This window comes from Abrus precatorius, unplaced genomic scaffold, assembly GCF_003935025.1.
Source record: "Abrus precatorius isolate BTA unplaced genomic scaffold, Abrus_2018 Scaffold11, whole genome shotgun sequence".
Classification (NCBI taxonomy): domain Eukaryota; kingdom Viridiplantae; phylum Streptophyta; class Magnoliopsida; order Fabales; family Fabaceae; genus Abrus; species Abrus precatorius.
The window spans coordinates 26144412-26158766 of NW_020874303.1; the positions used below are offsets into that span (position 1 = coordinate 26144412).

At 29.0% G+C, this 14355-nt stretch overlaps 2 protein-coding genes across 5 annotated transcripts; one reads left to right on the forward strand and one right to left on the reverse strand.

Annotated features, from left to right (window-relative positions):
- Positions 1 to 3277: 3277 nt before the first annotated feature.
- Positions 3278 to 7771, forward strand: LOC113855026 (N-carbamoylputrescine amidase). 4 transcript variants are annotated; one of them, XM_027486457.1, is made up of 9 exons: positions 3278 to 3466; positions 3584 to 4475; positions 5371 to 5462; positions 5644 to 5795; positions 5871 to 5917; positions 6033 to 6066; positions 6333 to 6499; positions 6831 to 6927; positions 7075 to 7509. In XM_027486457.1, exons 4-9 carry the CDS (start codon positions 5645 to 5647, stop codon positions 7248 to 7250), a joined length of 672 nt encoding a protein of 223 aa, XP_027342258.1. In that variant the 5' UTR covers positions 3278 to 3466; positions 3584 to 4475; positions 5371 to 5462; position 5644; the 3' UTR covers positions 7251 to 7509. The 4 variants fall into 4 exon arrangements, with proteins under 4 accessions (XP_027342258.1, XP_027342257.1, XP_027342259.1 ...); XM_027486456.1 differs by having other exon boundaries at positions 3281 to 3466; positions 4427 to 4475; positions 7075 to 7528; XM_027486458.1 differs by lacking the exon at positions 3278 to 3466 and having other exon boundaries at positions 4121 to 4255; positions 4427 to 4475; positions 7075 to 7771.
- A 4660-nt stretch (positions 7772 to 12431) lies between these two features.
- On the reverse strand, positions 12432 to 13609 carry LOC113854666 (protein FANTASTIC FOUR 3-like). The gene is made up of 2 exons (XM_027485808.1): positions 13282 to 13609; positions 12432 to 13200 (listed from the first exon to the last, which is right to left on the reverse strand). The coding sequence occupies exons 1-2, from the start codon at positions 13497 to 13499 to the stop codon at positions 12630 to 12632; spliced, it is 789 nt and encodes a 262-aa protein (XP_027341609.1). The 5' UTR covers positions 13500 to 13609; the 3' UTR covers positions 12432 to 12629.
- Positions 13610 to 14355: the final 746 nt, after the last annotated feature.

Here is a 14355-nt window from a genome sequence, read left to right on the forward strand (position 1 = left end):
GATATATTTATCTAATAAGGTTGAAAGTTTGAGCTAAGGTTATGTGCATTGAATTTCAGGAACTATGTATTTATAGTGGTGCTTGTTTGCTGGCCTTACATATTATAACAACTCTGGAGATTTCAAAGTAACTTTTATTGTGGTCTGGTGCTGTTTTTTGTGCCATTTAGCTAGTGGAAGGCATCAAATAATTGTTAGAGATGGAAGCGCATGTCAACAAGAATGTTATGTAAAAAGTAGCTTTTTTACACAAGAATGTTATGTAAAAAGTAGCTTTACATGCTCGAGTCCAACCACATAGTATTAAAAAGTTAATTATTCTTTTGAACCTGTTAAATGGCTTTTAAATTTAATAATTTATCATAACCATGAAACGTAAAATCTTGATTAAGACATCCAAATTTTACAAAACTTGGGGAATATTTTGTAACTTCATATTTATTTTGACTTGCTTTCTAAACTGTTATTAAAAGTCTATATAAGAGAAAAATTATTATGTAGTCCGAGATTATATGATCGTTTGTATTAGGTACTTAAATTTGGACGCGTATAAAGTATATTCTTGAAGAAAGTAGAAAGTGTACTTAAATTTGATAATTGCTTCACAGTGTAGAAAGTATATTCTTGATATCATCAAACCCACTAGTTGAACACTAGCTCTTCCTTGAGCAGAATAGTACTGTATGAAGTTAATAAATGATCTTGATCATAGATACTTAGGAACCAAAAAGCAGGAAAGGCTAACAAAGCACAAAAATTGATAATGAAGAAGACCAAATTGCGTCTAGATATATTGTAAATATTAAATTGTCTTCCTTACATCCTCCAATCATCACTTCCATTATTACAAAACAAAACAGCAAAAACAAAACAACGATCATAAATTCGTCGCACCGTGCTATTTTGGAGGAGTTTGGAGCATATTCTACTTTGTAAGCCTTCTAAGTTTTTAAATTTTGCAACAAGAACGATCTTTGTAAACATCAGATCCAGCTGGCTAATGGGTTTCACGTATCTGTTCATTCGGACCACATTATTAACTAATACTCAAAATTAACCACACTAAAAGGGAAGGCATTATCATAAACTAGAGAATGGTGTCTTTCGTTGCTTAACACTGCCAATCGGTCAAGTTTTTTAAATGCAAAATTATCATTAGCTTGAAAAAAAATTTCAATAAAGAAGCATATCTTTATCGAATTTTATAAATTTCTTTAATCTAAAACAACATAACAAGCAAAAATGATACAGATTACATAATAATATCCTAAGTTGGGATCTGTAGTAATGTTTTCTCCTATATAATAATATCCTTGGCCGAATGATTCAGTACCGTGTTAATCTTGTAAGTGTATTTTCTTAGGTGCAATCATTGTTATTTACAAATAAAAATTAGAATTTTATCATAACAAGTGATAAAATTTAAGTACAAATCTTTTATTAAAAAAAATATAATTTTAATTAGTAAACAGTAATTATAATCATCCAAAAAATAACGTATAAATTTTGTCCTAATCTAATCTCTCTGAACCAATGCATGTGAAACTTAACAGTAACAAAGAAGTGAACTATCAGCTGTTATAGCAATGTTGCTCTATGCATCCTCTGTATATGTTGTGAAATTAAATGATTTGTTTATTTTGTTCTGTGTTGTTGATCTTTGGTTTTATTTTAGACCTTCTGTACACGTTATGTTATGCATTTGTATATTCTGTTAATAACTTAATATACTTAAATTATTGTATAACATATTAGCTTTTATTTATAATTTTTTCTCTTATATTTATTATTGAAAGCTTTTTCTTGTAAATAATATAGATATTTTTATACGTTGTTCAACTTCTTTATATTTATCGACGTTGTAGAAAGCTGTGCAAGAGAAGTTGGAGAAGCTTGCTCGCATGGCATGCCCTCAAAACCTTGAATTACTCCATACCAACTGTGCTTTTGTTCAATCAGACTTTGCATTATGATTTGCTTCATATTATTTAAACAATTTTTGTAAAATTATCTGAAAACACACAATAAAAATTTATGAATAATTTTTTTATAAAAAAATATAAATTATTACTTAATATAATATATTAATAGCATTAACTAATATAATTTTTAATAAAAATTATTATTTATTATTTGCTTATTATCTAACTGTAGACACACAAAAAATCTGTTATTTAAACATTGTGGATTGTATGTATTATAATAATAAATGTTAATAATATATTTTTTAAATATATTTTTATTATTAGCTAAAATTTATTTAGATCTCACTCTAATTTAATAATTCGTACATATATTTTTATAACTTTTAATAAATTTTAAGTAAAAATAAAATATTTTATAAAAAGTGCTAAAACATACTACTATATTCCTACTATTCTTGTTATATTAATTATACTGTTTCATTAAAATATCATTATTATTTTTTATATTAAATATATTTGTCATATTTTGAAACACAATGTTTTGGTAAAATTTTTCATCCTCCAACCAATTTTAAGTACATTTCAATTTTTTTATCTTCTAAAAATATTTTTAAATGTCTTTTTTATTAAAAATTTCATCAAAATTTTATCATTTTCTATTATATTGTTCATTGTTTTTATCTTTAGATTTCTATCTGTATTTATTCCACTTCTTTCTTCTTCTTCTTTCTTCATTTTCTTATCTTTTTATTTTATTTTTCTTTGTCTTCAAATTTGTTTCTAAATTTCAATTGAAAAACTATTATAACGACTGATTTCGCATTAATTGCTTGAAGGTCTCAATATTTTGAAACCAAATAGCATTGAGAAAAAAAAGAGTATAATAGTAACTTGTGAATGGATAAATTAGCAAGGAGGAAAGAAACTTTATTTCTGAATATAGAACATGTGTGGAGGTGAAGTTGTTGTTATAGGGATAAGGAAAACAGAAAGAAGAAAAGATATAAAAAGATAAAAATAAAAAGGGAGAAGAAAAAAGGAGGTGGAGGAGATACATATAAAGATATGATTAGTGGTGATAAATCGAGGCTACTAACTTGACTTAATAGAAATCTGTCCAAAAATAGGTTAGTCTAACTTGTCCTATTTAAAAAATGAACTAAAATTTAAATTAAATATAATGACTAATAAAATAATAAATTATATTTAAATTAAATAAAAATCTGGTGTAAGAATAAATTTCAAATTCAAGAAACAATTTGTTTGTTATAACATCTCGAGGTTGGAGTAAAAGTAAAATACATTCTCCTAGTGATTATTATATGTAGTCTAAAAAGGTGGCGGAATATATTGGGTTCAGTAAATCATGCATTCGATGCTATCCCCCAAGTGAATAAAGGAACAATATCCTCTGCAGTCTCCACAAATTCTCAGTTCCTTACGTTGCTGCCGCTGATGGAGAAGGGGAGGAACGTGGTTGTGTCCGCTCTTCAGTTTGTTTGCACCGACGATGTCTCAACGAATGTTGCCACCGCCGAGAGGTATAAATTTCATCTTTATTCCTGTTTTACTGTAAAAAAGTTCCATGCTTGAAATTGAGTTCATTTTGGGGTTGTTCACCCTTGGAGCCCCAATTCATGCACTGAATCCTGAACTAGGTCACGAGGGTCTGCAAGTTTATGAGTTGCCCTGGTCAAAAGATTTCATATTCATCGCCGAATATCGCTCGCATTCAAAAGAAACATTAGAATGGTTTTGCATATGACAACTTTCTTTTGGTTGGAGCACACAGACAACCTTGACTGTGATTAAATCAATACTTGTTCTCTGCTGCTTGGGAAATAACTGTTATGTTTGTGTAAATAGCTGGTTCTTGTTTTAATTATCGAGCAAACTTTCATTTTAATCCCTTGGATGGTAAGCGACAGTCACTTTAGCCCCTACTTTTACAAAATTCCCACTTTAATCCCTAACTTTCCAAAACAGCATTTACTTTATTCCTTTTCTTGTGCAAAATGACAAGGGAAAATGAAGCAGAAAAGAGCTAAAATGGATGATTTTTTACAAAGTAAAAGACTAAAGTGAATTATAAGGTCAGGGATTAAAGTAAATGACACTTACAAACTAAAACAAGGGTTTGCCCATAAATTATCTTTATATGTGCTTTAAAATTGTACTGTTCATTGTTTGAACTTACTTTAGATCAGCGGTTAAGGTTTCTATCCTACCATATTCTCAAATGCTCAACTTTATTCTTGCTGGCTGCTGCTAGCCATGGTGCAGGATAGGAACGTGTTTCTTGGTAGACCTTTTGTTTTATGATGTATAAGGTCAATTCAATTGTCTTCTGGATTCTGTTTTTGCTTCTAACTGAAACTTTTTGAGCTTCACATTTATGTTCCTAATTTTTGTCTAAGTGAATAAGAGATAATTTATAGACTAATCAATGACAGAAATAAAATTTATATGCATGTTATGTGATGCTTTTGGCTCTTATACAGGCTAATTAGAGCTGCACATAAACAGGGTGCAAACATCATTCTCATTCAGGTTTGAATATTAAGTGCTTCCTGCTTATGTCACATATCAATTATAGAAGATCTAGTACCGTGCCTTACAATCTTTTATTAACATTTTTAATTATTTGGTAAGGTTAAGTTGAAATAGATTATGAATATGTGCAAAAGGGATTTCTTTCCTTCCTTGGGTTTCAAACCATTTGATTAACTTTTCCCCACTTCAACCAAAAGTGATTTTATTTTAGGCAAACTGAGGAGGAGCAAACTCCAAATTAACAATGCAAATATTGAGGTTGGGGATTAGAAACATAGATCCAATTAGGTTATCAGTTCACATGAAGGTGACTTCCCTTATTTATAGCTCACTAGGTAGGTTGTTTAAGACCATTTATTTGATGGTATTTCTTTTTTAACTATTTTTACCATGAATACTACAAAACTATATTACAAATTTTAGCAGGTTATGGTCAAGGGCTTTGACTTGAGTCCAACTATGCTAGATGACAAATCTAGTGAGACTGTGAAAGAATCTGTTAAACAGGAAGCAGAATTGTTCTTCTGCAGTATGTTTCTGTAAAATGGAATTTAGATTAGATTTGAATAACTTACTGTCTTACTTCTGCATTATTTTTTAATCTCTTATACATAGTTTACTTACACTAAATATTTAATATTGATTTCTTAATAATGCTGATTCTTGACTGTCATTGCCAACATTGACAAAATGTTTTTACTGGAATTTATTAGCTTTGAAACTACTGACCGACAAAAGGGAATTTTATGACTTTTGATGCTTAAACAGAAGAAACAGATTCCTGTGTCCTTTCATTGTAAAGATAGTGATTATACTGGACTCATTTGTTTTGATGAAAAAGCCTGATGGATATTGTGTTTGGATTATATTAATGATGCATGACTAATTTCAGGAACTCTTTGAAGGTTATTACTTCTGTCAGGCACAAAGAGGGGATTTCATTCAAAGAGCTAAGCCATATAAGGGCCATCCTACAATTCTGAGGTAAAAGAACTGAAAAAGTGACTTATTTTATCTTCTTCTCACTCGCTGATTGCATGCCTCTGAATGGACTGGAACCATATCATGGTGCTGTCTAGGGGGAAGAGGAACAAAAATTGGCTTTATCTTTTATGTGCAGCATCCTGCATTGAATATTATTCTTGTTTTAATGCTTGTAATGTAGGATGCAGGAACTTGCAAAAGAGTTAGGTGTAGTCATACCAGTTAGCTTCTTTGAGGAGGCAAACAATGCGCATTATAATTCAATAGCCATAATTGATGCTGATGGAACTGATCTCGGGATTTATAGAAAGTCCCACATTCCAGATGGACCAGGTATGCAATATTCAAGTCCTTCATGTGTCATTTATTATTTGTCAATTCTAACTCATCAAATAATCTCCCCTACAGGTTATGAGGAAAAGTTCTATTTTAATTTAGGTGACACTGGATTTAAGGTGAGTGCTTAAGATATCCTTATTTGATATTCACTACTTTGAATGACCTTGGTTTTGTTGTTCCCTTTGATGAATGGTGAGAACATCATGTAACATTGAGGCTTTTGACAAACAGGTTTTCCAGACTAAATTTGCTAAAATTGGAGTTGGTAAGAACTTAAAACTATTATGAACTATTTGCATTCTATTCTTTTTTTCCGATACTCAAACCTTTAATGTGTGATTGTATCAAGATTTCTATACAGACCGAAAAATGAAGAATCTATCAAAAAATATTTTCCCAATTTGAACTTCAGCTTTGCTAAAGAAATAAAACACATTGTAGAAGCAGCATTTTTCATCTTTCTTTCAGATAAGAAATTGAAGTTAACCATTTTTTTTCCATCATTGTTATTTTAATTTTTTTTTATGTCAGCTATTTGCTGGGATCAGTGGTTTCCTGAGGCAGCCCGAGCAATGGTGCTTCAAGGTGCTGAGATTTTATTTTATCCTACTGCTATTGGATCTGAACCTCATGATCAAAGCATTGATTCTCGTGACCATTGGAAACGAGTAATGCAAGGACATGCTGGGGCCAATTTGGTAGGTTTTGTTTACTAGTTAATAGTTACCTGTCAACATATATTATCATTTATAATGTGTCTATAAGGTGCATATTGTGCTATCTCTTGCTTATATATCTGTGTGAGTCTATTATGCTCACAGCAGTTTCGATTTCCTAATCTTGAACTCCTCCAGCAATAACTGTTGGATAGAAAAATCCAAGATATATATGCTAAAGTATGTATCAGTGAGATGGAAATTTATTATTTGATCATCTCTTTTATACATGTCATGAGCTTCAACCGCTTGTGTAATCATTAATGCTTAAAACTTTCCAACGAATTGGATAAATTAATTTTGGAAAATGCAGGTACCTCTTGTGGCTTCAAATAGGATAGGAAAGGAGATAATAGAGACTGAGCATGGAAAAAGTGAGATAACATTTTATGGAAACTCCTTCATAGCAGGTAATTTGACTGAACTGTTCTATTTTCTGCATGGAAGCACCCCTTTTAAATTTACCCGTAAGGGAAAGCCCTTCATTTAAAAGATTATGTACTTTTACCACATTCATATTCATATAAACTTTAATCAATTTTTCTATCGACAAGCAGGACCTACTGGAGAAATTGTTTCAATAGCTGATGATAAAGAGGAAGCTGTTCTAATTGCTCAATTTGATATGGACAAGATCAAATCCATGAGAAACTGTTGGGGGGTATTCCGTGATAGGCGTCCAGATCTATATAAGGTGCTTTTAACATTAGATGGCAAAAGTCTCATCCTGTGATACATAAACATTTTACTTTATAACTGCTTTACAATGGTGCCTGGGATGCTTTAAGCCTTTACAAGCTTCCACAGCTTTTATCACACCAAGAAGGCAAGAACAAGGGAGAATACAAAATGTCATCTTCTAATTCCATTCAATTCAATAAATGTGTGGAATTAAAGATCAAGAGCAAATTAATTTGCTGTTCTTTAGTACACTTTAAACATAAATTATTCATTTGAATCGTTCCACACCATGTATGAACTTTTGAAAGTTTCCTAAACGTGTTTCCTTTTCAAGTGTTTTGTTCAGTGGCTGTCCCCATTAGCTTTGTATTTTCAGTTACATCATTCATTTTTTTTTAAAGCATATCTGGCTGAACTAGGGATGCAGTAGCTGATGTAGACCTAGGTAACATTTGGTATGCCATCAAAACAAAATAGATGTTTTTTGTTTCCTTTGGTTTCATCTTTTTTCAATGAAACTAAAAATACAATTTTTTTAATCAGTTTAAATAAGATCTTAGTCACCTAAAAATTTACGATTTTTTCTTCAAAAAATATTTTTGTTTATTTTTATCTAATTCTTCTATTAGTAATTTATTAACTTTTTTTTTGTTTACACAATGTATAAGTTGTCTTATATTATTCGATTGAAATGTAACCTAACTGAGATGTGTCATTAATAATATTATAATTTTTTATTTTTAAAATATTTTAGGTTTTAAGTTAGAGTTTTTGAATTGAGATTTAAAAATATTAAAAAAATGGAAGTATAGTTTTTTATATCATCATCCACTATGATGTATTATATGAATTAAGTTAGATATTAAAGAAATATAAGTTTTGTTAGTAGTCAATAATATTTAAATTTTATTAAAATAATAAATATTTATTATATTTTTATAACTTTAATACAATAACTGTGTATTTTTTTTTATAAATTTTTTTTTATTTATGAATATTTAAACTCAACTTTAAAGATTGGAGTTAACAAAATTAAAAAAATATTTAAAAAAAAAGTGATGAATTACTAATAAAAGGATTGTCTAGAAGAGAAAATTAATTTTTATAAAACTTGTTTAAAAATTAAAAAGGTTTGATTATATTTTTTCTGTTCTTATATTTTACTATATGTATAATTTTTGTTCTTCTAATTTTAGTTGCTTGTATTTAGTTATACATAAGTTAAAATACAAGGACTAAAAGGATAATTAAGCTGATTAAAAAAAAAAGACTACATATAAAAATACCATATGTATCAAAACTTTATTTAAACTTTCTTTTATAATCTCATATTTTGCTCTGTTTAATTTTTAAAATGTGTCAAACATAATACAGAAAGTTCGATTAAAATATACACAGAAAGGAGATGAAAAATGATCAGAGAGAGATTTGGTGGAGTTTTGTAGTATTCCCCTTGCCTTTCATGCGACAAACAAAAAGTAAAATGATTATTTAACGGTCTCTTAGGGCATATATACTTTAGGTAGAAGGAGTTAAATAATAAGAAAAGAGAGAAAATATAGTTGAATATAAAGTGGGTGTTAAAAATTTAAAAAAATATATAAAAAGTTATGGTTAAGAAGAAAATTATCTGATGTGTAAGGAAAATATTTTATTAAAAAAGATTAAGTCTACTTTAAACTGCGAATACTTAGATACCCTTAAAAGTTATTTGTGAACAGGAGTCTTAGAAGGAATAAAAAAAAAAGAGATAAATTTATATTTTAAATTAATATATTAATAAAAATTTAATATATTAATAATGTATTTTTTATTATATAATATATAATTCTTTTAATTTAAAATTAAAAAATATATCTTTCGCTCCCTCTTCCTCTAAAATTCTCTGTCCAAATATACCCTTAAAAATCTGACATCTTGTGTGTATCTCTTTTCCTTTATGTTTGGGCCGAAAGGATTTTACAGCTGTTCCAAAATTTTGTTCTATTTTTATACCACAGGACTTGTCGCTCATAATTGCAGCATCTTTGATTGCACTAAATTCGTTTTCATGCAAAGAAATCAAAGAGATATCCATATCTGCTCTCGTAATTTTCACATATTCGTCAACAAAATATATAGATTATCTACCTTCTTTATATATTAAATAAATTAAAATATATTTTATAAGAATATTTAATTTTTTTAATTCTCCCCTCCTTAAAAAATAATATATTGTAAATTTCTCTTTTTAAAATTTTAAATTAACTATGCATTTTTTATTATTTTAAGGTTTAAGTATATTTTCTTATCTCTAAAATCATGATATTTTATAGTTTGTTTTTTTTAAATATTAGTATTTAAAAATTATAATTTTTTTTTAAAAAATAAAACAAAAAAAATTATGTTATCAAAGATAAAAATTATTTAAACTTTATTTTATTTTAAGTATTTTTAAAATTTTTGAATTTATATTTTTTGTACTGAATTTAAAGATAAAGAGCTCGTTGGTTATTGTTCATCGCGAGATATGATTTATCTTAAGTAAAACACCAAATTATTGTTCAATTTATTTATTTCATAGTTTGAAAGAAAGAATCATCGGCCAGCAGGAATAGGATGTCAATTTGTTGAAGATAGCTATTGGCTCTTAAATGGTAACGTCTCAATATGGGGATTAAAGAAAAACCTTTAACAAATTTCTTTTTTCTGTAAACATCTGTGTTAAAGGAATTGTGATATATCAGAAAAGTCACAGGTAAATTTAAAAAAAAAAAAAAAAATTAAATATTTTTATAAGGAAAAAGGCTATTTCAAGAAGACACAGCATTCATTGTTTCAACAAGTCATAATTTAGTGTGAACTGATTTGACTTTTCTTTTAGTAAGTATTATGTATGTAATTTAAGCATTAAATGAATATGAGCAGCTACTAAGCTCATTGTTCACGTAATTTTATCTAAAATAGCATGGTCCTGGATCACATATTACGTGCTCTATCTTGGTGTTTCTTTTTTTCTTTTTGAGTATGGAGTGTCCCTTTCGCAATCTTATCTCTATTACTGATTATGGTTCTGATTTATTTCATGATTATCCTACTTTACCTTCGTATTTTCTGCGGTAAGAAAAAGTGGTTCTAAGTTGCATGGCTCAATGTCATTGCCAACCTAGATTGAGCCCTCCCCATTATCGAATAAAGATAGTGCTCCCATTAATCATTTTATGCTCGTACCATCACATATTTGATTAGGATGTGAAAGTGTTGTAATGGTACATTGAAAGCTCATTTTCCTGAATGCGACTTTATCATCTACCAGAGATATGCTAAATAGTAAGAACAATATTGCCACAGAATCATATAAATTCAAAATTGACAGATTAATGAGATGGTTGTTAATCATTCACGGAAGAGAATGAAGGAAAGTTATTATCCATTAATTTTTCTTCCAAAAGTAATTATCAATTTCCAATACAAAAGTGTTATAGGGTAGATGGTTGTGTTTTGACCTTTAAGATTTATGTACAAAAACTGATAGGTGATATAAAATTGAGGTGACAGAGAAATCACAAGCGATAAGAAGCTACTCAGTTGAAATTGGAAACAGATATTAATTGTCACAGCTCATCAAATGGTTGAACCGTGGGACATGTGAGTTCAATTGATTGAGCCGTGCCATATATGTAATAATGCTAACTGGGTTTTCATGGCTTAAGGATAAAACGTAGACTAAGATACTTTATTCTGTTGATAAGAAATAATTATTTTTTAAATATAAAAAATTCAAAATCATTTTAAATATATTAATTGTTATTATTATTATTATTATTATTATTATATATATATATATATATTGTAAGATTTATATTAATAAGTCATCTACTTATTCATTATATAAATAAATATATTCATTTATTTATTATATTATAGATATTTTCATAACCCAATATGAATTTATGATGTATATATATTTTTTATTAATTTTGATTAATTAATTATTTGTTTAGGGTTTAGTTTAGTTTAATATTTTAAAAATCCATTTAAAAAACTCTTGAAAATAAAAGTAATTTTTATAATAAAAATCAAAGAAACGATATTTACAAAAGGTAATTGGAGAACCTCTTACCACTTAAAAAAAATTCCCGACTTAAATACTGCTTGAGTTTGCAATATCTTTATCATTAATATTTTCAATCAAATGAAAAAATGTGCAATTTTTTTAAATACACGTCTCAAAAAATTTTCCTTAAGAATAAATTGTAATTTTGAAAAAATTACACGTCTCAAAATAAGCTAACCTAAGTTACTCAAATATCTAATGAAATATTCGAATTCGCATGTCGTTGAATTGAAAAATATTTTTGAAGTTTAGAATTCCAACATCTAATATTATATTGAACATTTGACTATTTGAATTAAATAAAATTAGTATGACTGATAAAAAAAATTATTATTATTAAATTTTAGCTTAAATAAAGTTTAATATTTTTTAAAATTTGTGATTTTTTTAATTTAGTCCCTTAAAATTATTTTAATAAATTCTATAGTACTTTTAAGATACCGTATAATTTTTTTTAACTAATAATACTTAAACACATATTTAAGTGATAATTTTATTTAATAATAAATTATATATAATAATTTTTTTTTTATAATTGGTCATGTATTTTTTTTATTGGTACAATTTTTTAGTACAATACCTATAAAAACATTTTAAAATATCACAAGACACGAATTATTTTTTGTTTAATAATTTGTTAACTTATTTCATTATTTATTTACATATATTAAAATTAACTCGTAGATAATTTAATTAAGATATAACATAAGTAATATGTGACATTATTAACGATAAATATTTTGTATTTTAAAAAATAAAAATATAAATGTCATATTTTGTATATAAGTAAAGTTAGATATTTTATTGGTAAATATTAAAAAAAGTAATAAATTATTAATAGAGGAATTATACAAAAATAATAATTTTTGGAGAACTTGTTTGATAAAAAAGGAAATGAAATAAAAAAAAATCATAAATTATTTAGGGATGAAATGTACTTATATTTTCAAATACTGAAACTTGAGAGTACTCATTAAACTGCAACAACTTCATATGATAGCTAATTTGAGAGTCTGAAGATAACAATATATGGGACTTAAAATTAGCTTAGTGTTCTGATACATTTTGCTCATTTTCCATGTCTCCCTCTTACTTCCTCTTGGTCTCATGTGAAATTCCTCGAATTTCCACCTCACGTAAGAAACATAATAACTTGGACCTGACTCATTTACAAGGGATGAAGGTCGCGCGGGACAAAATTGATACAACATTGTTATTTTCTTGTTAGTCCGCCAATAATGGAAGACAAAACAAAATCTTTAGAAGAAAAGAGTAGAAAATCATAACAGATTCGGTTTTTTTGATATCTAATGAGAAGAAAATGACTTTGAACATTCAAATTTTCTGCCTTTCATCAAGTGAGTTACTAGTCACTTGTGCATCAATCTCTTTTTCCTCATTTGCATAATCTTTTACACAACCATCATTTTCTTCTTCCTCGTCTACACTTTCTACATCATCATCATCATCATCTTCTTCTTCTATAAACTCATCATCAGGTTGAACAAAATGTAGCTTCAACCTCCCATTCTCTCTATAAGCATGCAGCAACTCCTGTGAGGGTATCCTTATCTCTTTGAGGATAAATCTCCCATTACTCCTATAGGACTTGAAGCATACCCAAGGCTTTCCACTCCTCCCTATGCATGAAATGGGAGGAGGGTACTCCCCTCCATTCACCCTTCCCCTCTTGCACTCCCCTTCTGAAGTTACACGTTTTTTCACACCCTCTTTCTCTTTATATCTTTCCCAACTTTCATCCATTCTACTCTTTAAGTCTTCAACATCATCTGAGCTCTCAAAACCAAGACCCTCCGTGCATAGGTGCAAACTTTCTGAACTCAAGGATGAGAAGCTGTCACTACTTTTGTGCCTGTTGGTGTGGTTTGTCTTTGGGGTGGTTGAAACAGATGCTGAAGATGGTGTTTGGCTAATATCAGAAGATGCAGTGTCTTCATTTGGGTTGAGGTTTGTGCGGTTTGTTTGTGCTGATGATGTAGTAGAAACGAGGGAAGATGAGGGTGATGACACTGACACTGGACTCTCCTTGAAATGGAGTTCTCCAAATATCTCAGTGAAGGAAGGGGTTTGGTCTATGGACTTCACTGTTTTTATTTGGTTCCATGAGAGGGATTCAAGCAGTGTTGGATTTTCTGGCAATAGGGTATCAAAGATGTGTTGCAGGCCACCACAAGTTGTTGCCATGGGTTTGCTTGCTAACCAGTATTCTATAAGTTGGTACTTTGTATAGAACAACACACAAAGAGAGGAAAGGTTCTAAGTTCTAACTTTTGGTAGTTGAGGGAGAGGAAAAGGGTAAAGAGGCACGAAAATAGCATGAGCTGAAAAAAATCAAGGGGAGGAAGCTATTATGTAGTAGGAAGTTCTGATTTTTTTTAATTTTATTTTCTGGATTGGTATGATATATATATATATATATATATACCCTACGTAGCTTGGCCAGGATTTGGTGGCCATAAAAGTCCTAAGTAACTAACTATTATGGTGAGATTTATCTTGATCGTTTTCTTTAACAAAATAAAGAAATAAGTAAGATTTCAATCAAACTTATTATATATTTACGCACTCATTGAAAAAGTCAAATAAAAGTCTATATATGTATATATAGACTTTACGGGTTTCGATTCTTGAAGTCTTCTAGGTACCCTCACCTTTATTATAATTAATCCAACTTGAAAGTTACCCTTAATCCACCGTCATGGAAATGCCTTGATGGCTTGGTATTTCCCAAAACACAGACCCAGTCTTGGGTGTAATACATTAATTGCATCAGGCAACAAACCTTTCGACCTTCTAGGCTTCTACCTAAATACTTTGAAAAAGGTATAACCATGAGTTTGCCTATGAAGATGGTGAGTCTAAATACATAGAAGTTAAAATGGTATGGCCATGACCTTACCCGTGCTGATGAAGATCCAATTAGAAGTTCCCATAGGGGAAGGAATTTAGGGACAGGAAAGGACCACAACTTTATTGGATTGTGAAGGGCAAATTTTGAGCAATGATTCGATCCTACCATGGTGCTGTCCAGAGTCACTGA